This window comes from Equus przewalskii, chromosome 8, assembly GCF_037783145.1.
Source record: "Equus przewalskii isolate Varuska chromosome 8, EquPr2, whole genome shotgun sequence".
NCBI lineage: Eukaryota > Metazoa > Chordata > Mammalia > Perissodactyla > Equidae > Equus > Equus przewalskii.
The window spans coordinates 21875011-21893790 of record NC_091838.1 but is presented as its reverse complement, the minus strand read 5'-3'; the positions used below and the strand labels follow the sequence as shown (position 1 = coordinate 21893790).

At 37.3% G+C, this 18780-nt stretch overlaps 1 protein-coding gene across 3 annotated transcripts in view; it reads left to right on the top strand.

The window, feature by feature from the left end:
- The window catches only part of NKAIN3 (sodium/potassium transporting ATPase interacting 3), a 611399-nt gene that overhangs the window by 479205 nt on the left and 113414 nt on the right, over positions 1 to 18780 (top strand). Inside the window, exon 5 of one of the 3 annotated variants that reach the window (XM_070630513.1) lies at positions 1923 to 3312. The exons of the other annotated variants lie outside the window; for them this stretch is intronic. Within the exon in view, the coding sequence (XP_070486614.1) occupies positions 1923 to 1967 (45 nt within the window). The 3' untranslated portion in view covers positions 1968 to 3312. Of the gene's footprint in view, positions 1 to 1922; positions 3313 to 18780 lie in introns of those variants that run through there. 3 annotated transcript variants of the gene reach the window in all.

The following is an 18780-nucleotide window of genomic DNA, read 5'->3' as shown; positions in this document are numbered from 1 at the left end:
GATTGAAAAGAAAATACTGCATTCCTAAACAATGTTTTCAAAGGAAATACTTTGGGAAATACTGGCTTAAGGAAACATTATGAGGTATCAGTGGTAATGGAAATCAGAGGATAGATCCCAAAAACATTACTGATCCTTGGCAAGTGACTGTGAAGGCAGGTGAAGGAGACAGGAGCGCCGCTCAGCCCACGTGCCCTAGGACTGCAGAGGAGTCTACATGCAGAGAGCAGCTCGCAGAAAGAGCCGGATTGACAGAGAGAATACATGAGGTTAGATCTGGACACGTGATCCATCTTGACTCCATTCTTGCTCTTAACATTTCTTAGGTACATACATATTTTTAAAACCTAATTGCCTGTTTGTGATAAAGAACTACCCTCTCTCTCGCTCTCTCAGTCAGTATAGCCTCCTCATTGCAATGAGTGGCTGGAAAGCAGAAATTAGAGACCAGTTTATCCAAAAGAATTCACAAGAATCTAATGAATTTTTGAAAACATGGGTCTATTTTTTACCTTCGTGGTATTCAAAACTAAACAATACCACGTGTTTTTATTAAAGTTGTTGGAATTCTACACTTAAAATATGGTTCCTGGAGATTCTAAAATGCTTCCTCAATTTCTATCACTCGAGTATTACTAGTAAAGACAAGGTTACTCACATTCATTTTTCTACAGCCTGTCAAACAATGTAGATTCAAAGTGATCTTTTAAAAATTATATTCTCTGTACCAAGCAGTCAGACACATCCCCGGGCCAAATATTGGATGAAATGTGAAAATAACGGGCTTATGACTGTCTGAATTTTTAGCTTTTATATAAATGTTTATTTTTGTGGAAACTTATTAACACAATTCCTTACAAATTTAATTATGTAGAACCTTCAGGGGATGGGTTGTTCTGGAAATCTGAACATAGGGATTGGTCTGAAGTGTTGAAATTTTCTAAATGTTAACAGTGTTTAATTTAGTAAAGGTAGAGACCAAGTGAATGCTCTTCATCAAGGGAGTAACATAAGCAGAAATGTGCTTAAGGAAGTTGAATGAGGTCGCAGTTGTGGGCTTGAGTTCAGACGACTTAGAGTTGGGAGGACAGCCGTGCAGGCAGGTGAAAGATAATGAAGCCTGAGCTAGAAGAGCGTGAGGAAAATGAAACTAAAGAGACATATGCGAGAGGGATCCCATCAGGAGAACTTGGTCACTAACTAGAGAAGAAAGCAATGGAAAGGAAAATCCCAAAGGGAACACTCAGGTTTTCAGCCCAGGTGACAAGTAAAATTGTGGTAATATTCAGAGAGAGGGAAACAATGAATGGAAGATTATTAAGGGTAAACTTAAGTCATTTCATTTCATCTATCACATAATTTAAAAATTGTAAAAGTGGGGCTGGCCCCGTGGCCGAGTGGTTAAGTTCGCGCGCTCCGCTGCAGGCGGCCCAGTGTTTCGTTGGTTCGAATCCTGGGCGCGGACATGGCACTGCTCATCAAACCACGCTGAGGCAGCGTCCCACATGCCACAACTAGGACCCACAACGAAGAATATACAACTATGTACTGGGGGGCTTTGGGGAGAAAAAGGAAAAATAAAATCTTAAAAAAAAAAAAAAAAAGAGAGGTTTGATTTTAAAAAATAAAAATAAAAAAAAATAAAAATTGTAAAAGAGTTTAATTTTAATTTGAGGAGCAAAGTAACAGAATGGGTCCTGGCAATCAGAGAATTTGGCTAACGCTGAGAAGCATGAAGCCTCTGACCCTGCTGATGAGGATGAAGGGATGGTTGACTCCAAATGGATAATGTCAGATACCGCTTAGCACTTTATATCTGCTATTTCCTACTGTTGCTTACTTTCTATTTATTTTTCTTATTTCTCCTAGTAAGTTTTTCCTAGCATACAAAAACAAATTTTTTTTTGCTTTTTTTTTACCAGGAGAACTTAGCAACACGCCTTGGACATGAGAGGCTCCCAATGTAAATTGCATAATTACTGGTTTATGAGATATTTATATCTAGGTAAGCAAAACTAAGCAAGCTAATTGTAGAGACTCAAAAGTCATCTGAAGGAAATAAAACTGTGCTGTGAGGGAGTGGCTTAGGGTGTGTTATGCTCTCTATAATTTACTTTAAGATAGTATAGCACGTAAACAATGTGCTATGCATGCGTGTTAGCTTTACTATATATGCTGGGGGGGAAGGGGTTAGTGGTGGGTCTGTCGTGATGGGTTCACACTTCTAGTATCCTAATCAGGTGGTTAGTTCACATTTGAAAGACTCTTAAACAAACCTACCTGTCAGAGACAGCTGCAAAAAGCTTTCAGCATCTTTTATCTGATCACCAGAAAGTGTTTTATTGCATACTTGATATTAGAAATGTTGTTTTGTTGGTTAAATGAAGGGTTCTCGAGTTATGTGAATCGGCTAGAAGTATTCTTCAGGCACTCCTGGCTGCTTTGCATGCACAGAGCATATAAATCTGGTGAGCCCACTGGGCCCTACACACTCTGGAATGGGGCTCTAGAGTTTGGGTTCCCTCCAGCCCTTTGTTCAGAAACTTGCAGATTCTGTTGCCTAACTCCGACTCAAAGTATGGCTACATCTTGCTACTAGAATATTGTCAGAAGCAGCTTGTCAGATGCTCAAAAGGACAGAGAGCTGAGACTTCATTGAGCTTGCAAAACAAGTTTTGTGACTAGTTTTACACTGTTTGCTAAGAAATATTGATATGTATTTGGCAGAGTTTGTACTGAAACTTGCTTGATTTCTGGTAGCAAGTTTGTGGGAGAGAAGAACTTTAGCCCTTGACTTCTTCTAAATATCTACTCAAAAAAGGACTTGATTATGAATGATCAAATTGTTTTAGTCAGTACTTACCAGAGTAGCCAGAGAAGACGTCTCTTAGGAAGTGGCATTTGAGCTGATACACAAATTAAGTCATTTAGAGTCGGGCTAAGAATATTCCAGAGGAAACAGAAAGATTCAAATGGCTAGAGCTTAGGGAATAAGGGAGAGAGTGATGAAAGATGAAGTCAGAGAAGTACGTAGAGGTTAAAGAAGACATGGTACAGGATTTGAGTTAGATTATAAGACACTGGAAAGATGTTACTGTGTTTCAACCAGGAGCGTGGCCTAATCTACATTTAGGCAAGTCTGGAGCTGTTTGGAGAATGGATTGCAGGAGAATAAGTGTAGAAGAAAATAAACCACTTTATAGGCTATTCCACTAGACTTCAGGAGAGAAGATGGTGGCTCGGACTTGGGTGGTAGCAGTGGAGATTGGAAATGCCTAGACAATAGCTCTTGCAGGAGGAGAGGAAGTGGCATGTGAAGAAAAGGAAGAAATAAGGATGGAGCTTAGGGTTTCGATTTGAGCAGTGGGGTAGATGCTGCTGCTAGGTCCTGAGATGACAGAGTCCGGGGATTTACCTCCACTGGCAACTTTGATCTCTTCTCAACAAATAAAATAATAGCAATCAAACATAGATTATTAAAAACTAGTTTTAATAATTAGAGAACTATTTCCAGATATATCATGAAACTTACATAGTCAGCCTAAAAGAAGCATCATCTAGAAGTAGAAGGTATTCCTTCTCAGATTGGAAAATCCTGTCATTCTGTTGGTTCAAAATTGATAGTCATTTCATAATGGTTTAAAGCAATTAGTACAGTATTAGCTAGTCGCTTTTGACTAAAAGTAAAATTGATTGCAAGAAAGCTACAGGGAAATGGTGCACTTTATTTAAGTTGATTAATGTAAATAGCTCTTTCATTTAAAATTGACTTATATAAAATTCAAGCAAATATTTGCAATGCATAATTATTACTTAGTAGCAAAGATAATCAGGAAGTCTTGCAGATGGTGAAACATGAACAATTAAAATCCTTGGGATACACAACAGCTTTTAATTAATCAGCTAAACTAATCCCAATAAGTAGAAAACTGTGTTGTAAGGCTTGGCTGTAAATAATTTTAAAGCCAATGATAATAAAAAAAAAATCATCGCTATCATTTACTGGGTGTATACTATGTGCCTGGCATCTTTCTTTGAGGAGTTATCTTGCCTAACCTTTTCAAGAGTAATGCAACAAAGGCATTATTACCTCCAATTTACATATGAAGACACTGGGGCATAAAATAAAATCTTGTCCAAGGTCCTGTGGTCAGTGATTGAGGAGGGGGCATCAAACTGGTTCTGTGGTATCCCAAAACTACTGTGCTTATTGACGATACTTCGTTAATACATAAAATAAAAGGTAATATTGATATAAATGTATCTTCTAGTATATGGTTTGGAAAGATATTAGAGTTCTAAAGAGTCAATTTGCAAATTTTGTTCATCTGTTTCACAATTTCATGTAACTCAGAATCTTCAAATTGTGAGATTTCTGTGTCCCAGCCGTACTGGACAGAGGAAACAAATTCTATTCCAAATTATTCCCATTAATGGAGTGGATCATCACACTGAAAATACAGACTACTAGATAGCTTTTTTAGGTAGGACTTTGGAAGACCCTTCTGTGCTTACATGTGAACATGAAACTGTGCACGAAAAACAGAGGGAAATGAGAGAGTGGGGGTTCAATTTATAGACAGATTTCAGTCTTGTAACCCAGAACCCCTTCTCAACCATCAGTACTTCCTTCAGCCTCTGTAACTTTCAGATCGGTGGAAACACCCTGTCTATGCACAATTCACCTGCCTCTAATCCGGAAGTGTGCTCTCATTTGACTCTGTCTTTCCTGGAGTAAACATGGAATATTCAATTTTGATCTTCTTTCCTCACCTTTGAATCAGGATTTATTTTTATATTGGAGCTACACTGTAAGAAAGGAGGAGTTAATAAAAATTACACAACTTTCATATGACAAAATGTTATTAAATTTTCAATATGTAACTATATATATGGCCATACATATATATATATGTATATATATGTATACCTGAATGTTTCTGTCCCCTCCAAAATTCATGTTGAAATCTTAACCCAGAAAGACGGTTGTATTGGGAGGTGGGGCCTTTGGGAGATGCTTAAGCCATGAGGGTAGAGCCCTCATAAATAGGATTAGTGCCCTTATAAAAGAAACTTCACAGCGATCCCTAGTCCTTTCCACCATGTAAGGACACAGCAAGAAGGCATCGGCTATGAACCAGGAAGAGGGCCCTCACCTGACCCTGCTGGCACCTTGATCTTGTACCTTCCAGCCTCCAGAACTGTGAGAAATACAGTTCTGTAGTTTATTAGCTACTCAGTCTGTGTTATTTTGTGATAGCAGCCTGAACGAACTAAGACAACTAAGTTAGGCCAAAATATTTATTTCTGAACTGTTTCAATACTACTTTTCAAAAGACTTGAATCTTCATTGTTTGTTTTATTGCCATAGTAATTATCAACAACAAATATTAATTGAGCATTTACTTTTGGCCTAGGCCTAAACTAGGTAGATTTTCTATCTCAATAAAACAGATATAAGACACGTTGACATGGTCTTAGGCTGAGAACTGTTGGCGATTAGAATAACATAGAGGAAAAGAGAAAAGAATAATTTTCTGCTAACTATTATGTGCAGGCACCATTCTAAGCACTTTATAAACATTAACTCATTTAATCTTCCTAACAATTCTATTATTACCCCTTTTACAAATAAGGAAAGTAAGGCAAGAAAACACTATACAGCTTCCCAAGGTCACACGGCTAACATGTGGCAGAATTGAGATTTGAAACTAAATACTCTGGCTCCAAAAGACACATGGTTAAAAGCCTGTGTTCTGCTCTTCTAACAGAGATTGTCTTCGGAGTTGGCTTCCAATTAGATATACAGACATTTGAAGTCCTCTTTGAAGTCTGGAGGTGAGGGGGCTTCTAGGTTCTGCAAACCAGACTCTAAAACAAGGACTTGAATGCAAGTAGTTGATTTAGAGGTGATCCCAGGAAGCACAGTGAAAAAAGCTGGTAAGCAGAGGGTTGTTGAGCAAGTTATCACTGTGAACAGATGGCTCAAGCCCCTAGGGATCCTCCTCCTCAGTTCTGTGTGTTCCCATCCTCTCTGGTTGAGCATGTCCCTAGTAATCTTAAAACCCTGACATTCCAGCATGTCCTACCCAGGGCCTGAGCAGGCTCTATTGGGCCAGAGAAATCTCTCCAGCCATGAATCAGAAGGTCAGTGTATAGGGGAACCACAGCTTCAGGTTAACTCACAGGTAAGCCAAGGGAATAGGGAGCAGAGGATCAACAGCAAATGCCAGAGTAAGAAAGAGGGGACATTTGTTGTCTTTGTCTGTCAGCTTCCACATCCCAACTTTTGATAACAGCACCTCAGTTGCCTTTTAGAGAACTACATATCTGCTCTTTCTCTCTGCGTGGTGAAGGTGGTGGGCTCTGGTTCGGGCAGGGCTAATCCCACTGCCCTCCAGCTCCAGGGTTGGATATGGGACCTAGGAATTACCAATCCGCATATTCCTTCCTCTGGCCCCAGTGATTGGTTCAGGGATAATCATGTGAGGTAAGCTGATCCTGAGACTCAGCTCCTCGATTCTTAACTTTTAGAAAATGTAAATTCTTCTCCCCAAGGCTGCTGAATTAGGAGGGCTGGCATCTGTAAATGCAGGTGACCACCTTATGGAGAGGGCCTACCTAGAGGAAAAGAGAGCCATACAGAGACAGAGGGAGACACACAGATGGAGTCCTGGATTGAGTCATGCCTAAACCACCCCTAGTTTTTGAATTTTGAATTACATAAATCGATAAATTCTCTTTTTTGCTTGAATCATTTTGAAGAGAGTTTCTGTTACCAATACCACTTTTTCATAAATTTTTTGAGCGCCTGACCTGTCTCTTAACTTCTGAGTGTTTATTTTGTACCTATATAGGACCTCAGAATTTTTCATGGAAAAGGACCTATGAAGCCATCTGGAACTGTGCTATCCAGTGCAGAGCCACATGTCATCATAGGGCAGACAAAGTGTAGCAGGTCCAAATTGAGATGTACATGTAAAATAAAACTTTAAAAATACTGAATTTTGAAGACTTTGTACATAAAAAAGAATATAAAATATTTCATTGATAGTTTTTCTACATTGATTATATGTTGAAATAAAAATAGTTTGGATATATTAAATAGAATATATTATTTAAACTAATTTCACCTGCTTTTTATTTTTTAATGTGGCTACTAGACAATTTAACATCACATCTGCAGCTCACATTATATTTCTATTGGACAGTGCTACTGTGTGGCATCCTGACAAATGGTGAGGCAGCCTCTTCTTGATCATACAGCTCATTACCCCTCTAGGCAGCACAATCCATTATTGGACTGCTCTAAGTATTAAAAATGATTTTTTGTCTGTAAATCCAAATCCATTGCCTTGGAACTTCCATCTATTGGCACTAGTCCTGCCTCCTGAGTATCAAGAGTATCCACTCTTCATTCACATCCAGCTCTTGGTTTTGTTACTGGAAGATTACCATCCACCTCATCTCACAGTCTTATCAAATAGGACACCACAGACATTTTTGACAAGTGCTTTGCTGATAGGAACCCGTATTTGCATTAGAAACAGTTGCAGGTTTACTAGTCATGATCTTTTTTAGACCTAATGCAAAACCTGGCTCTGTCTCCTTCTTTTGGAGCTACAGGCAAGGTATAGACTTCTATGTGAGACCTAGGAAGCTCTCTCTGTCCCACAAGATGTGACCTAGAGAGAAGTAGAAGGTACGGTCATCCAGCAGATGCTTTTGCCTACCCTGACTTCTGTCATGGGAAGTGAATGTGGACTTTAGGCTGAGAAGAGGACAGTTGTAAAAGGGAATGGTATTCTGAGTCCATTTTCATCAGACAACAGAGTCTGCTCCAATCCAGGCTTCATAAGGCAGGCTGATGGTTACAATAGGTGAGATGGGCTTCTTTATCATTAGTCTTCTTAAAGAAGTACCAAGAAATTTAATTCCTTTTCTAAATTTAAAAATCAAAATATATAGGTAGAATGCCACAGATTGCTACTTAAGTATGTCATGAAAATTTCAAGTTTCAAGTTCTTGATGCCTATTTTTTGATCAAATAGAATTAAAATCTTTCAAGATAAAAAGTCATGGTTTAAAACACCATTATTGTCTGTGATTTTAACGTATTCAGAGTATTTTCCTTGCAAAGTTGTGGGCATCCATGATAAACTAATCCTTTTTAATTGGAATTCCTTGTATTTCAGGATATTAACACTGTTGAAAACAAAAGCACGTCTATCTATCTGTCCAAAATTGACTCTGTTTTCATTTCTTATTGTTGCAACTTAGATTTCATCACTAACACTTAGAATCCACATTTTAGTCTAGAGAGCAAGTCGAAATTTTTCTTGTCTAGGGAAGGCTTTTCATTGCAAATATATTTCCTAATGAAGAAGTTAAATAAAAAAAGTTCAAAATTCCTTCCAAGCACTAACTGGAACATTCAGGTTTTGTGGGTGCAATATTATGCCCTGATTATCCAGACATGTAAATTAAGAAGTAATAAATTGTGTGGTGATGAATCTATTTCAAAATATCAATAGGTACGAAGACACTTCAGTGCCCTTTCAAATCCCACATTTGTCCTGTTCAATTCCTACCGACATCCACAGATTGAAATTCTGCCTACATGATGCCCAAAATATTTAGTTAATTCAATTCATTCAACTCAGTTAATTTAATATGAAAAATATATGTATATAATATAGAGGTTCACCAACTAATTGACAAGCTAATTTTTCCAAAAGAGTTGATCAAAACAGTTCCACCCTAAGAAGGTTTTATAATCTAAAGAGCCCGGGATTCTGTCTCATCTCATTATTCCTTCAACAAGTTATTGTACTGCTTCCTTCCATTGAAAGATAATCAGTCAGCATCCTATAGTGCCTCTCTTACCCCAGTACAATGAACATTCTCTATGTCACCAAATCCAAAATTTCTAAAATCTCATTGTCACTAGCATAGCAAAAGAGTACAGCTGATTCCTCTAAACAGTGTTGAAATCCCATCATCCTCTGAAAAGCCTCCTATTTTACACCTTTCCAACTCCCACCACAGAGCAGTTAAGCACTGAGATCCCCAATGACCTTTCTTTAGTGATAGGTGGATCCTAAGGTGACCCCCAATAATTCTCTGCTTCTAGTATTTATGCTCTTGCATAATCTCCTCCCCTTGAGTGTGGGGAACACCTGGGATTTGCTTCTAAATAATAGGATATGGCAAAGATAATGAGATGACCATCCATGATACATTACATTATATGGCAAAAGTGATGAGATGTCACTCCCATGATTATTTTATGTTATATAAAACTGTGAGACTGCGCATTTACAGGAGAGAATGGAGGGGGCACAAGCTCTACAAACGTCCGTAGTGGGCAAGGTGACGGCACTCATATGAAAGAAAGACCTGAGGGCACGGAAGAAAGTAAAAGCCAGGGAAGATTTGAAAATTTTCTGAAGTTTGAACGTACTTCACAACCCACACATAGATGCGTCAGCAGAGGGTAGAAGTTTTACTGGCATTAGTTGTTTAAGCAAACTCTTAATCCATCATCAACCAACCACCAGGCTATGCATACATAGTGGTGATTTCTAGGATCCAAGGATAAAAAATAAAAGAGGATTTAAAAAATAAACAAAAACTGAGCAGAGGCCTTACCAGCCACATACCAAAATTAAGCCTTGACAAGTTATTTTTAAACAAAACAACAACCCACAGGGGAAAAAAGCAGAATCCAGAGTTGCTGTGATATATTATCTAAATGTTCAGTTTTCAAAAACAAAAAAAAAAAATGAGACAAGTAGAAAAACAGGAAAGTGTGATCGATACTCCTTGGGGGAAAAAGTAGTCAATTGAAATTATCTCTGAGTGACCTCAGATGTTGTATTTAGCAAAGACTTCAAATCGCTAATTATAAAAAGTTCAAAATTAAAGGAAAACGTGTAAATTATTAAAGGAAAATATAATGACAATGACTCAACAATAAGAAATCTCAATAAGGAACTAGAAATTTTAAGAAGAACCAAATGGATATTCAATCATTGAAAATTATAATAACTGAAATAAAAATTCACTAAATGGGTTCCATCACAGATTTGCAATGACAGAAGAAAGAATCATTAAACTTGAAGAAAGAGAAATAGAAATTGTCCAATCTGATGAATAGAGGGGAGGAACTTGAAGGAACAAATGGGCAGAACCTTAGAGATCTGAAGACAACATAACAATATAATGACATAGCTGTAATTGAGGTCCTAGAACAAGAGATGAGAGAAAAAGTGGCAAAAAAATTTTTGAAGAAGTAATGACCCACATCTCCTCAAATTTAATGAAAAAATTGATCTACAGAGCCAAGAAGCTGGACAAAGTCCAAGTAGGATAAACAATTAACATAAGGAGATCCATACCTAGATGCGTCATAGCCAAACTATTGAAAGTCAAAGACAAAATCTTGCAAAGAGTAAAAGAAAAATAACTCATCACATATGAAGAAATCACAATAAAAATTACCAGCTGACTTTTCATCAGAAGGAATGGAGGCTAGAAGACAATGAAATAATGTACTTAAAGTGCTTAAAGAAAAGAAAATGTCAACGAGGAATTCTATTTCCAAAAAGCTGAGGACGAAAAATGAAATACAGACATCCCCAGAAAAACAAAGACAGAAAATGTATTACTAGCAGACCTGTCTTACAAGAAATACTAAAGAAAATTCTTCAGGCTGGAAGAAAATAATACCATATAGTAACTTAAATTAAAAGGAAGAAATGAAAAGCACCAGAAATGGTAAATTTGTGGATAAATATAAAAGACTGCCTGAATGAATTTCTTCTTCTCTTCTCCTAATTTATTTAAAAGATATAATATTATATAAAACAATAATTATAACACTGTATTGTTAGGTTTCTAATAGATGTACATGTAATATATATGAAAATACTAGCAGAAAAGAGGAAATGAAGCTATATTAGAGCAAAGTTTCTATAGTTTACCAGAATTAAGCCAATATTAACGTGAAGATTAATTAGACAGTGATAAATAAAGATGCATATAATAATCCTTAAAAGAACCACAAAAAAATTACTTTTAAAATATAGTTAAAAAGTCAACAGAGAAATTTAGATGGTACAATAAGAACAATAAACAAAATATTTGTTTAACACAAAAGAAGTTCATAAGGGGGAAAAAAGAAACAAAAAAGACATGAAACATGGAAAAGAAATGGAATACTATGAACAACTTTATGGAAACATTTCGATAACTTACATAAAATGGACAAATTACCAAAGCTGACTTGAGAAGACATATAAAATCTGAATAGAACAACCAAGAGGAGATAAGTAAAATGAATTAGTAATTAAAAATCACCCAACAAAGAAAGGCCTAAGCCCAGACCTGAGCTTCACTGGTGGATTCTATCAAATATTTTAAAAATATATAATACTAATCATTCACAAACTCTTTCAGAAAATAGAACAGGAGGGAACACTTCCTAACTCCTTTTATTAGTCTATTCCTAACACACCAAAACCATACAGAGACATCACAAAGAAAGAAAACTACAGACCAGTATCTCTTGTGAATGTAGACACATAAATCCATAATCAGAGATTGCATGCTGAATCCAGTGACATATAAAAAAAATTTGTTTTCAAATGAAAACCACAATGATATATTTACTTCACATGATTAATATGTCCAAAACAAAAAAGACAGAGAATAAAAAACATTGTTGAAGGTGTGGAGAAATATGAACCCTTATATACTTATATATAGAGATGTAAAGTGGTGCAGCTGATTTGGGAAAATAGTCCAATGATTCCTCATGAGATTAACTACAGAGATTCCATATAAACCAACAATTTCCCTTCTAGCTATATACTCAAGAAAAATGAAAACATACATCCACCCCAAAACTTACATACAAATGTACATATCAGTTTATTTATAATAGCCAAAAAGTAGAAACAACCATAATATCCATCAACTGAAGAATTCTATGCAATGAAATATTATTCAGCAATAAAAAAGGAATGAAGTACTGATACATACTACAACATGGATGAACCTCAAAAACATTATGCTGAGTTAAAGAAGCCAGCCTCAAAGGACCACATATGATTCCATTTATATGAAATGTCCATTATAGACAAGTCAGTAGAGACAGGAAGTAGATTAGTGGTCACTTAATGCTGGGGAAGGGAAAAGAGGGGAAAATGGGAAGTGACTACTAATGACTATGGGGTTTCTTTTTGGAATCTTGAAAATTCTAAAATTAGATTATGGTGGTAATTACACAGCTCTGTGAATATACTAAAAGTCACTGAATTGTACACTTTAAATGGATAAATTGTATACTCTGTGAATTATGTCTCAATAGAGTAATTTTATTTTTAAAGATTGGCTCCTGAGCTAACATCTGTTGCCAATCTTCTTTTTTTTTTCCTTCTTGTCCCCAAAGCTCCCCAGTACATAGTTGTATATTCCAGCTGTAGGTCTTTCTGGTTGAGCTACGTGGCACACCGCCTCAACATGGCTTCACAAGCCGTGCCACCTCTGCACCCAGGATCCGAACCGTGAAACCACGGGCCACCGAAGTGGAGCACCTGAACTTAACCACTCCGCCACTGGGGCTGGACCCTCAATAGAGCAATTTTTTTTTAAGGTATCATATATTATGACCAATGGGGATTTATCCTAGGAATGCAAGGTTAGTTAACATCCAAAAATCCAGTCTTTACTTGCTTTTTTTTCTGCTAAAATTAGAGTTATCTTTTAGGAGAATCTTTAAGAGAATACATCACTCCCGTCTTTTCTTTCTGAATTTAAAATCAGGTAGGAAAAGAGTTCACAAAACAGAAGAATGGAAATCAGAATATGAGCTTTATTCTGCATAAATACAATTAAAGAGCCTAGCTTTAGATAGGCAACTAAATTGACTTTTTAATCCTGGCTTCCAAATTAGACACCCTCACAGCTGGACAGCCAGGCCTCCCGCTGCGGCCAGTACTGAAATCAGTGGCAGAAGGCAGACAATGCAGGTGGCCTGGCTCTGACACCCCCACCTCCACACCCCCAACAAAGAGAAAAGAGCTGAATTCAAGTGCTCTCAAACTCCCTAGAAACATGTAGTCCCTCCAAACATGTACACAAGGAATGGAGAGAGAGGCTGCAAATTCAGGTCGTTTTGCAGAGCTCCTTACACTAGACATATGAACATCATAATTAAAACTTCCTATTAGAAATAAATGTTTGTGGAATGAATAAATGATCAAGAATGATCACATTAATTTTGTTGTTGTTTTTAAAAACACATAGATACAGAGAACAGATTGGTGGTTACCAGAGGGGAGGGGGGTGGGGGGAGAGCATAAGGGGTAAAGGGGCACATATGCGTGGTGACGGATGGCAACTAGGCTTTTGTTGGTGAACATGATGTAGTCTATACAGAAGTCCAAATATAATGACATAAACCTGAAATTTATATTGTGGTATAAACAAATATAACTGCAATTTAAAAAAAAGAAGAATCACATTTAATAATAAAGTACTGAATTTTTTTTACCCCACCTGGAATAATATATTTTTTTAAAGTGTCCTCCATTTTTGTATATTGGGGAAACTTAGAGGTGATTAGGACTTCGTGGTAAAACCTTGCCTCATCTCAATACTCCTAAAAGATTGCTACCTACTTCCCAGGGTGAAGGGTGCCCAATACAATCACAGAGAGTGGCCGAGTTCTGCTTCACTATTCATCTACTCATAGAAGGATGCTTGTTGAATTACTTATTTAAAGGTACATACTCTTTGCTACTGGATCCCATGGGAACCAATTCAACCCTTACCAGTTTTTCATCAGTGTTAAAGAGAAACATACTTGGATTGGAATTCTGACTCGACCATATCCTGGTTAAACATTCAGAAGCTCCATTCCTTCATCTATAAAGACAGTAATGGTGCATTTTTTACTGGGTTATTGCAAGGCTTGGAGACAATGTAAGGAAGTAAGTACAGTGATTGGCACATAATATGCATCTAGTAAATTTTAGCTGATAATAATGATGTCACAAGCACCAGTGTGCCCATAAAGGTAAATTAGCTCAAGATTCACAAAATGTATGGAACTCCTATGAAAAAAGTGCTACATAAATGATAGGCATTATGTACAATATTATTATACATAAATCATCAAAGGTGCTGCCTCTTACTGAAAACAAAGACATACCTAATTAGCTGTAGATGACTTTAAATGAGATTTTCTATTGTAGTAAAAAAAACTCATTTTCATATCAGGAGATTAACAGAATAATGTATATCTCAATACTTCTGAGACAGCTGACCTGTTTTTCCAAGCAGACGCTTGGAAAAGTTGAAGAAAACACCTACAGAGGCTCCATCATGGGTGATCCAGGGAGCAGTAACAGAAGGGCACAAAAAGAGAATTGGTCATGTAATTGCATTCTGTCAAACAGCTAGATAAGCAGCCAGCGGTTTTGCATTAGAATGCATTTGGTTATCCCATTTACAATGGGCTGGTAATCCTATAAATATTTATTGCTGAACTGAAAAAAGCAGCATAAGCTTTTACCCTTTGAGAAAGTTCTGTGACCTGCAGGGAGCCAGTGAAGTATGAAACCCTGATGATTTGGTTACTTCTTAATATGTTAAAGACTAGACTGTGCTTGGCACATGTGAACACTCTGAATGCAGTTGTCAGAGGCACGCTCCCAGAGTGCAATTGTGAACATATGCTTCAGTGGGTGAACTATCAAACCCACAGCTGCTCTCTACTTTGACCTGAAGCAGGACAATGTGGAACCCATGGATTAGCAGATTTAACCTTGAATGGTTGGGAATAAGGATCAATCCCTTATGAATAGACTGAACACAAGAACAAAAGGAGAAAGAAGCAGGGGAAATGAAACGCTTTCCTTGGGATGATTCTGTATCTGTGTACCTTACATAATGTTAATCCTTCACCGTGGCTTGGAGGAAATAAACTGATACTTTCTTTGAAAGATATGGCATCACTTAAGCAACATATATATCCCATTTCCAATTCTATACGCTGCATGTGCCATATAAACAAAAATCAAAAATATATCACTTGTGGTTTTGCGGATCTTTTCATAGCCTGTCTACTCCCCTAAGATTTAGGCATATAGTAATAAAAGCACAAAAATAAAAAGACCAAAAACAACTATTGATAAAAGAAAGAAAATAATCAAAAATAAGAGAGGAAAGTAGAGAAAGAGATCAAAATCTGCTGGTTGAGAAAATCCACAATAACTAAACATGTTAATTATGAACTTTCTTTGCAACTAGAACAAAGAGGAAAACAATGAATAAATATTACCATCCTCTTTTTTTAAGAAGTTATACCTCTCAAAACTGCACATCAATACACCATTTGTTTCTCTGGCTGTGTTGGTGTGATGGTGAGGACCAACAGAAAGTGAGCAATGGGCTCATTGTCTGTGTGTGTGTGAATAGTATATAGACATTTTTATTAACAGTTGAAATAAAAGCTCAGAGGCTACTTGTGAATTTGAAAATTGGGGTTTTTAGTTTTTAATGCAGGTATTCTGAAAGGGAAATATTAATTCTCTCTTAAACATCTGCTATAGTCTGGTACTTTCCAAGCACTGGGGCTACCCAGAGAATAAGACATACCTGGTCTTGCTCTCACTACACTTACAGAATATTGAGAAAGACATAGTTTTGAACAACTAATTGCAACCCTGATAAATATTACCAAAGTGATGGGTACATACTCCTGTCACTAATAGCAAGGAGGTTCTACCTGCCCCTGGTTAACCCGAGCATTTCTCTCTCCCTGAGTGAGTGGTGGTGAAGAGTGCAGGTTCTGGAGTCCGAATGCCTGGGTTTGAATCCTAGGCAATGATTAACCTAGAAAAACGATGATTAGCTCTAGAACCTCAGCCAAGTCACTGAGCCTCTCCATGCTCTAGATTCTCATCCTTAAAATAAGGATAACAGTAGTACCTACCTTCTAAGTAATTATGTTATTGTGAGGATTAAATGGAGCCTCTTCGCATGGCAGTCACGTGGTTCCAAGAGCACGCTAGCAAAACCTGCAAGATCTCTTGAGTCCTAGTCTGGGAATTCCTCAAACACTACTTCTGCAACATTGCATTGGTCAAAGGGGGCCACAAAACCAACCCACATTCAAGGGCTGGGGAAATAGATTCCACCTCTTGATGAGAGGAGTTGCAGAGTACTGTGGCCATTTTTACAATCTTCCACATGGCAGGGGGATGAAAGACCACTTAGAGTGCAGGATGACTAGATCTTAATGTTTGTTTGGATGTAGGGAAGAAAAAGGAAAGAAAGGAACCAATGATGACCCCAAACTTTCTGTCCTGAGCAACTGGTTGGATACTTTTGCAAATCACTTGGTACTGGATTGAGAATCAGCCCACAATTTAAACTACAATTTTAAACTGTGTTATTATATAGGGTTTTTCAAAGGTACTAACCAACAACTCAGGTAGTTTTGAGAATCATGATCCTCAATGTTATTTAAATATTATTGAATTTGCTTTGACTCTGTACCTCAAGGATTAAAAAAAATTCTTCAGTGTGCAGACTAAGACATATCACTTGTACTAGGTCCGTTAGAATGAATTTCACATATACGCTGATTTATACCAATTATTTTGTTGTGGCTGTTTATGAGCAAAATATGAATGTCTGGCTTTCTAGGAAATAGATACAATGGAGCTATATCCAAATGAATAATTCTTGATACTCTCCATATATCCCCAGTACCCTAGCAATTGCAGTGGAAAAGTGGAAGATGTGTTGGTATCCTCCCCTAATGGAGTACTCCTGACAGTGTAATGAGCCCAATCCACAGATGTGAGAATTAGCTGATTCTAAGGAGGTTTTTTGACTTTCACTCATATCATGATTGAAAGCTTCTCTGTGAGAAAACTATTGTCCATATTCATAACACAAATTCCAGAAAGATTAATAGCATTACCTTACCAAAGTTCTTAAAAGTAAGTATCATTGAACATATCTATCTATGTATATGAAAATTTGGTGACTTACTGTGAGTACTGAATATCTCTGTCTTCCCTTCTTCATCTCCACAACCACTGCCTTAATGCAGACTCTGAACCATTACTTGGCAGATCTTCTTGCCTGTAATCTCTCCCTGTTTGGGCTATTCTCTACTGGTTTCTAAAATGTAAATCTAAGTTCCCTATTTAAAAAAAATTAGCATCTCCACTTTACCCATCAAGTCCATTCCAAACCAACATTTTCAATGGATTTCAGAATAAATTAACAGATTAACTTAAACTATTCTCAAGCTCTCAAAGTAAGGAAGGATACATTTACAGGAAATTGAGTTATTATTCCAAAGGCAAGACTATTCATTTTCTTGGCTATAATTCAAGCAGCATGTTCAACAATTATTTAAGTGGAAATATCGGGTATATATTGTGTCTGGTGCTTTAAATTTCAAAATATTTGGGTTTGTATTTCTATTTTTTCCAAGCTTATTTCATTCCACATGTAAGTGGTAGGGTATGAAAAAATGTGGTGTTACCATATGATGAATGCCTTTTGAATTTTGAATTTTTGATTTGATTTTGATTTTTGTTTGGGATCCTCTTCTAAAATTCCAGGGGTCTTAGGTTAATTAAAGCACACATCTCCCAAGGACTGACTCTTGCCAGAGATGGAAAGAAGAACATGGCCCTTGCTCTCAGGAACCTCATGGCCTTTGAGGTAGTCTTTCGGATAGACTTTCAACAGACAAGAGTAGTTTACCGTGGTATATGCTAACATAAAGTTAGAGAACTAAGTATAAAAGAAGAGTGGAATGAAGAAGGGATCTATTAAATGTGGTGAATTCAGGGAACATTTCACAGATGAGCTGGCACTTGAAGTAAGTCCTGGAAGATAAATAGGAATTTGCAGGGAGAAAAGTTAGAGAATAGTGTTTCAGTGAGAGAGAATAGCATAATGATTTTATGGAGACGTGAAACAGCGTGGTTCAGGGAAGTATAATGACTCAGCTAAGCTTAAGATTCAATAGGAAAAATGGTGGCAGTGAGGGACTAAAAGGTGCTGGGCTCCCTATTCTATGCACACCCGAGATGGTACACAGAGGGCACAACAGCAGGTTGAACCACATGAAATTGACATTTTTGTAGATCATAGAGTCAAATATTGGAATTTCAGAGATTCAAACTTCTAAAATTCATCTGTGGATGAATTCAGCTTTGGCATTTTGAAGTGAGTTTGTCTAACCTGACACATTTACCTGTGAAAAACAGTGGCCCACTTAATGTTTTTCAGGTAAAAGATAGTTTACTGAGGAAAAACAAAAATAGCTCCCCCGGGAGTCCAAGAACAGGACCTGGACTTAGCTGAACATCACGGAAAATAAATAGAAATGACCCCACTCTGCCCTTGCCGTGGCCTCTCTGTCCTTTCCATAGCTTTATTCCACTTCTCCTTCTGTATCAGTTGACTTCATTGGCTTACTCATAGTTGCCGCTCCTTCATGCTTTCAACTTACCATAAACATAGCACCCCCAGCCCTTCTCCGAATTATAACCCTTTGGCCTCAGCTTTCTCCATCAACTGAGAATGTACACACATGTTTTGAAATGCTGAGAGGATACATCTCATTGACCCAGCTCATTTTTTGATGGTAGGCTCCAGATCACAGCCCAGTTTAAAAGCTGGCTATCTCTTTGGGTCCATTACCCACCTGCAGGTCAATTATCTGTGACTATGTGAACAGCA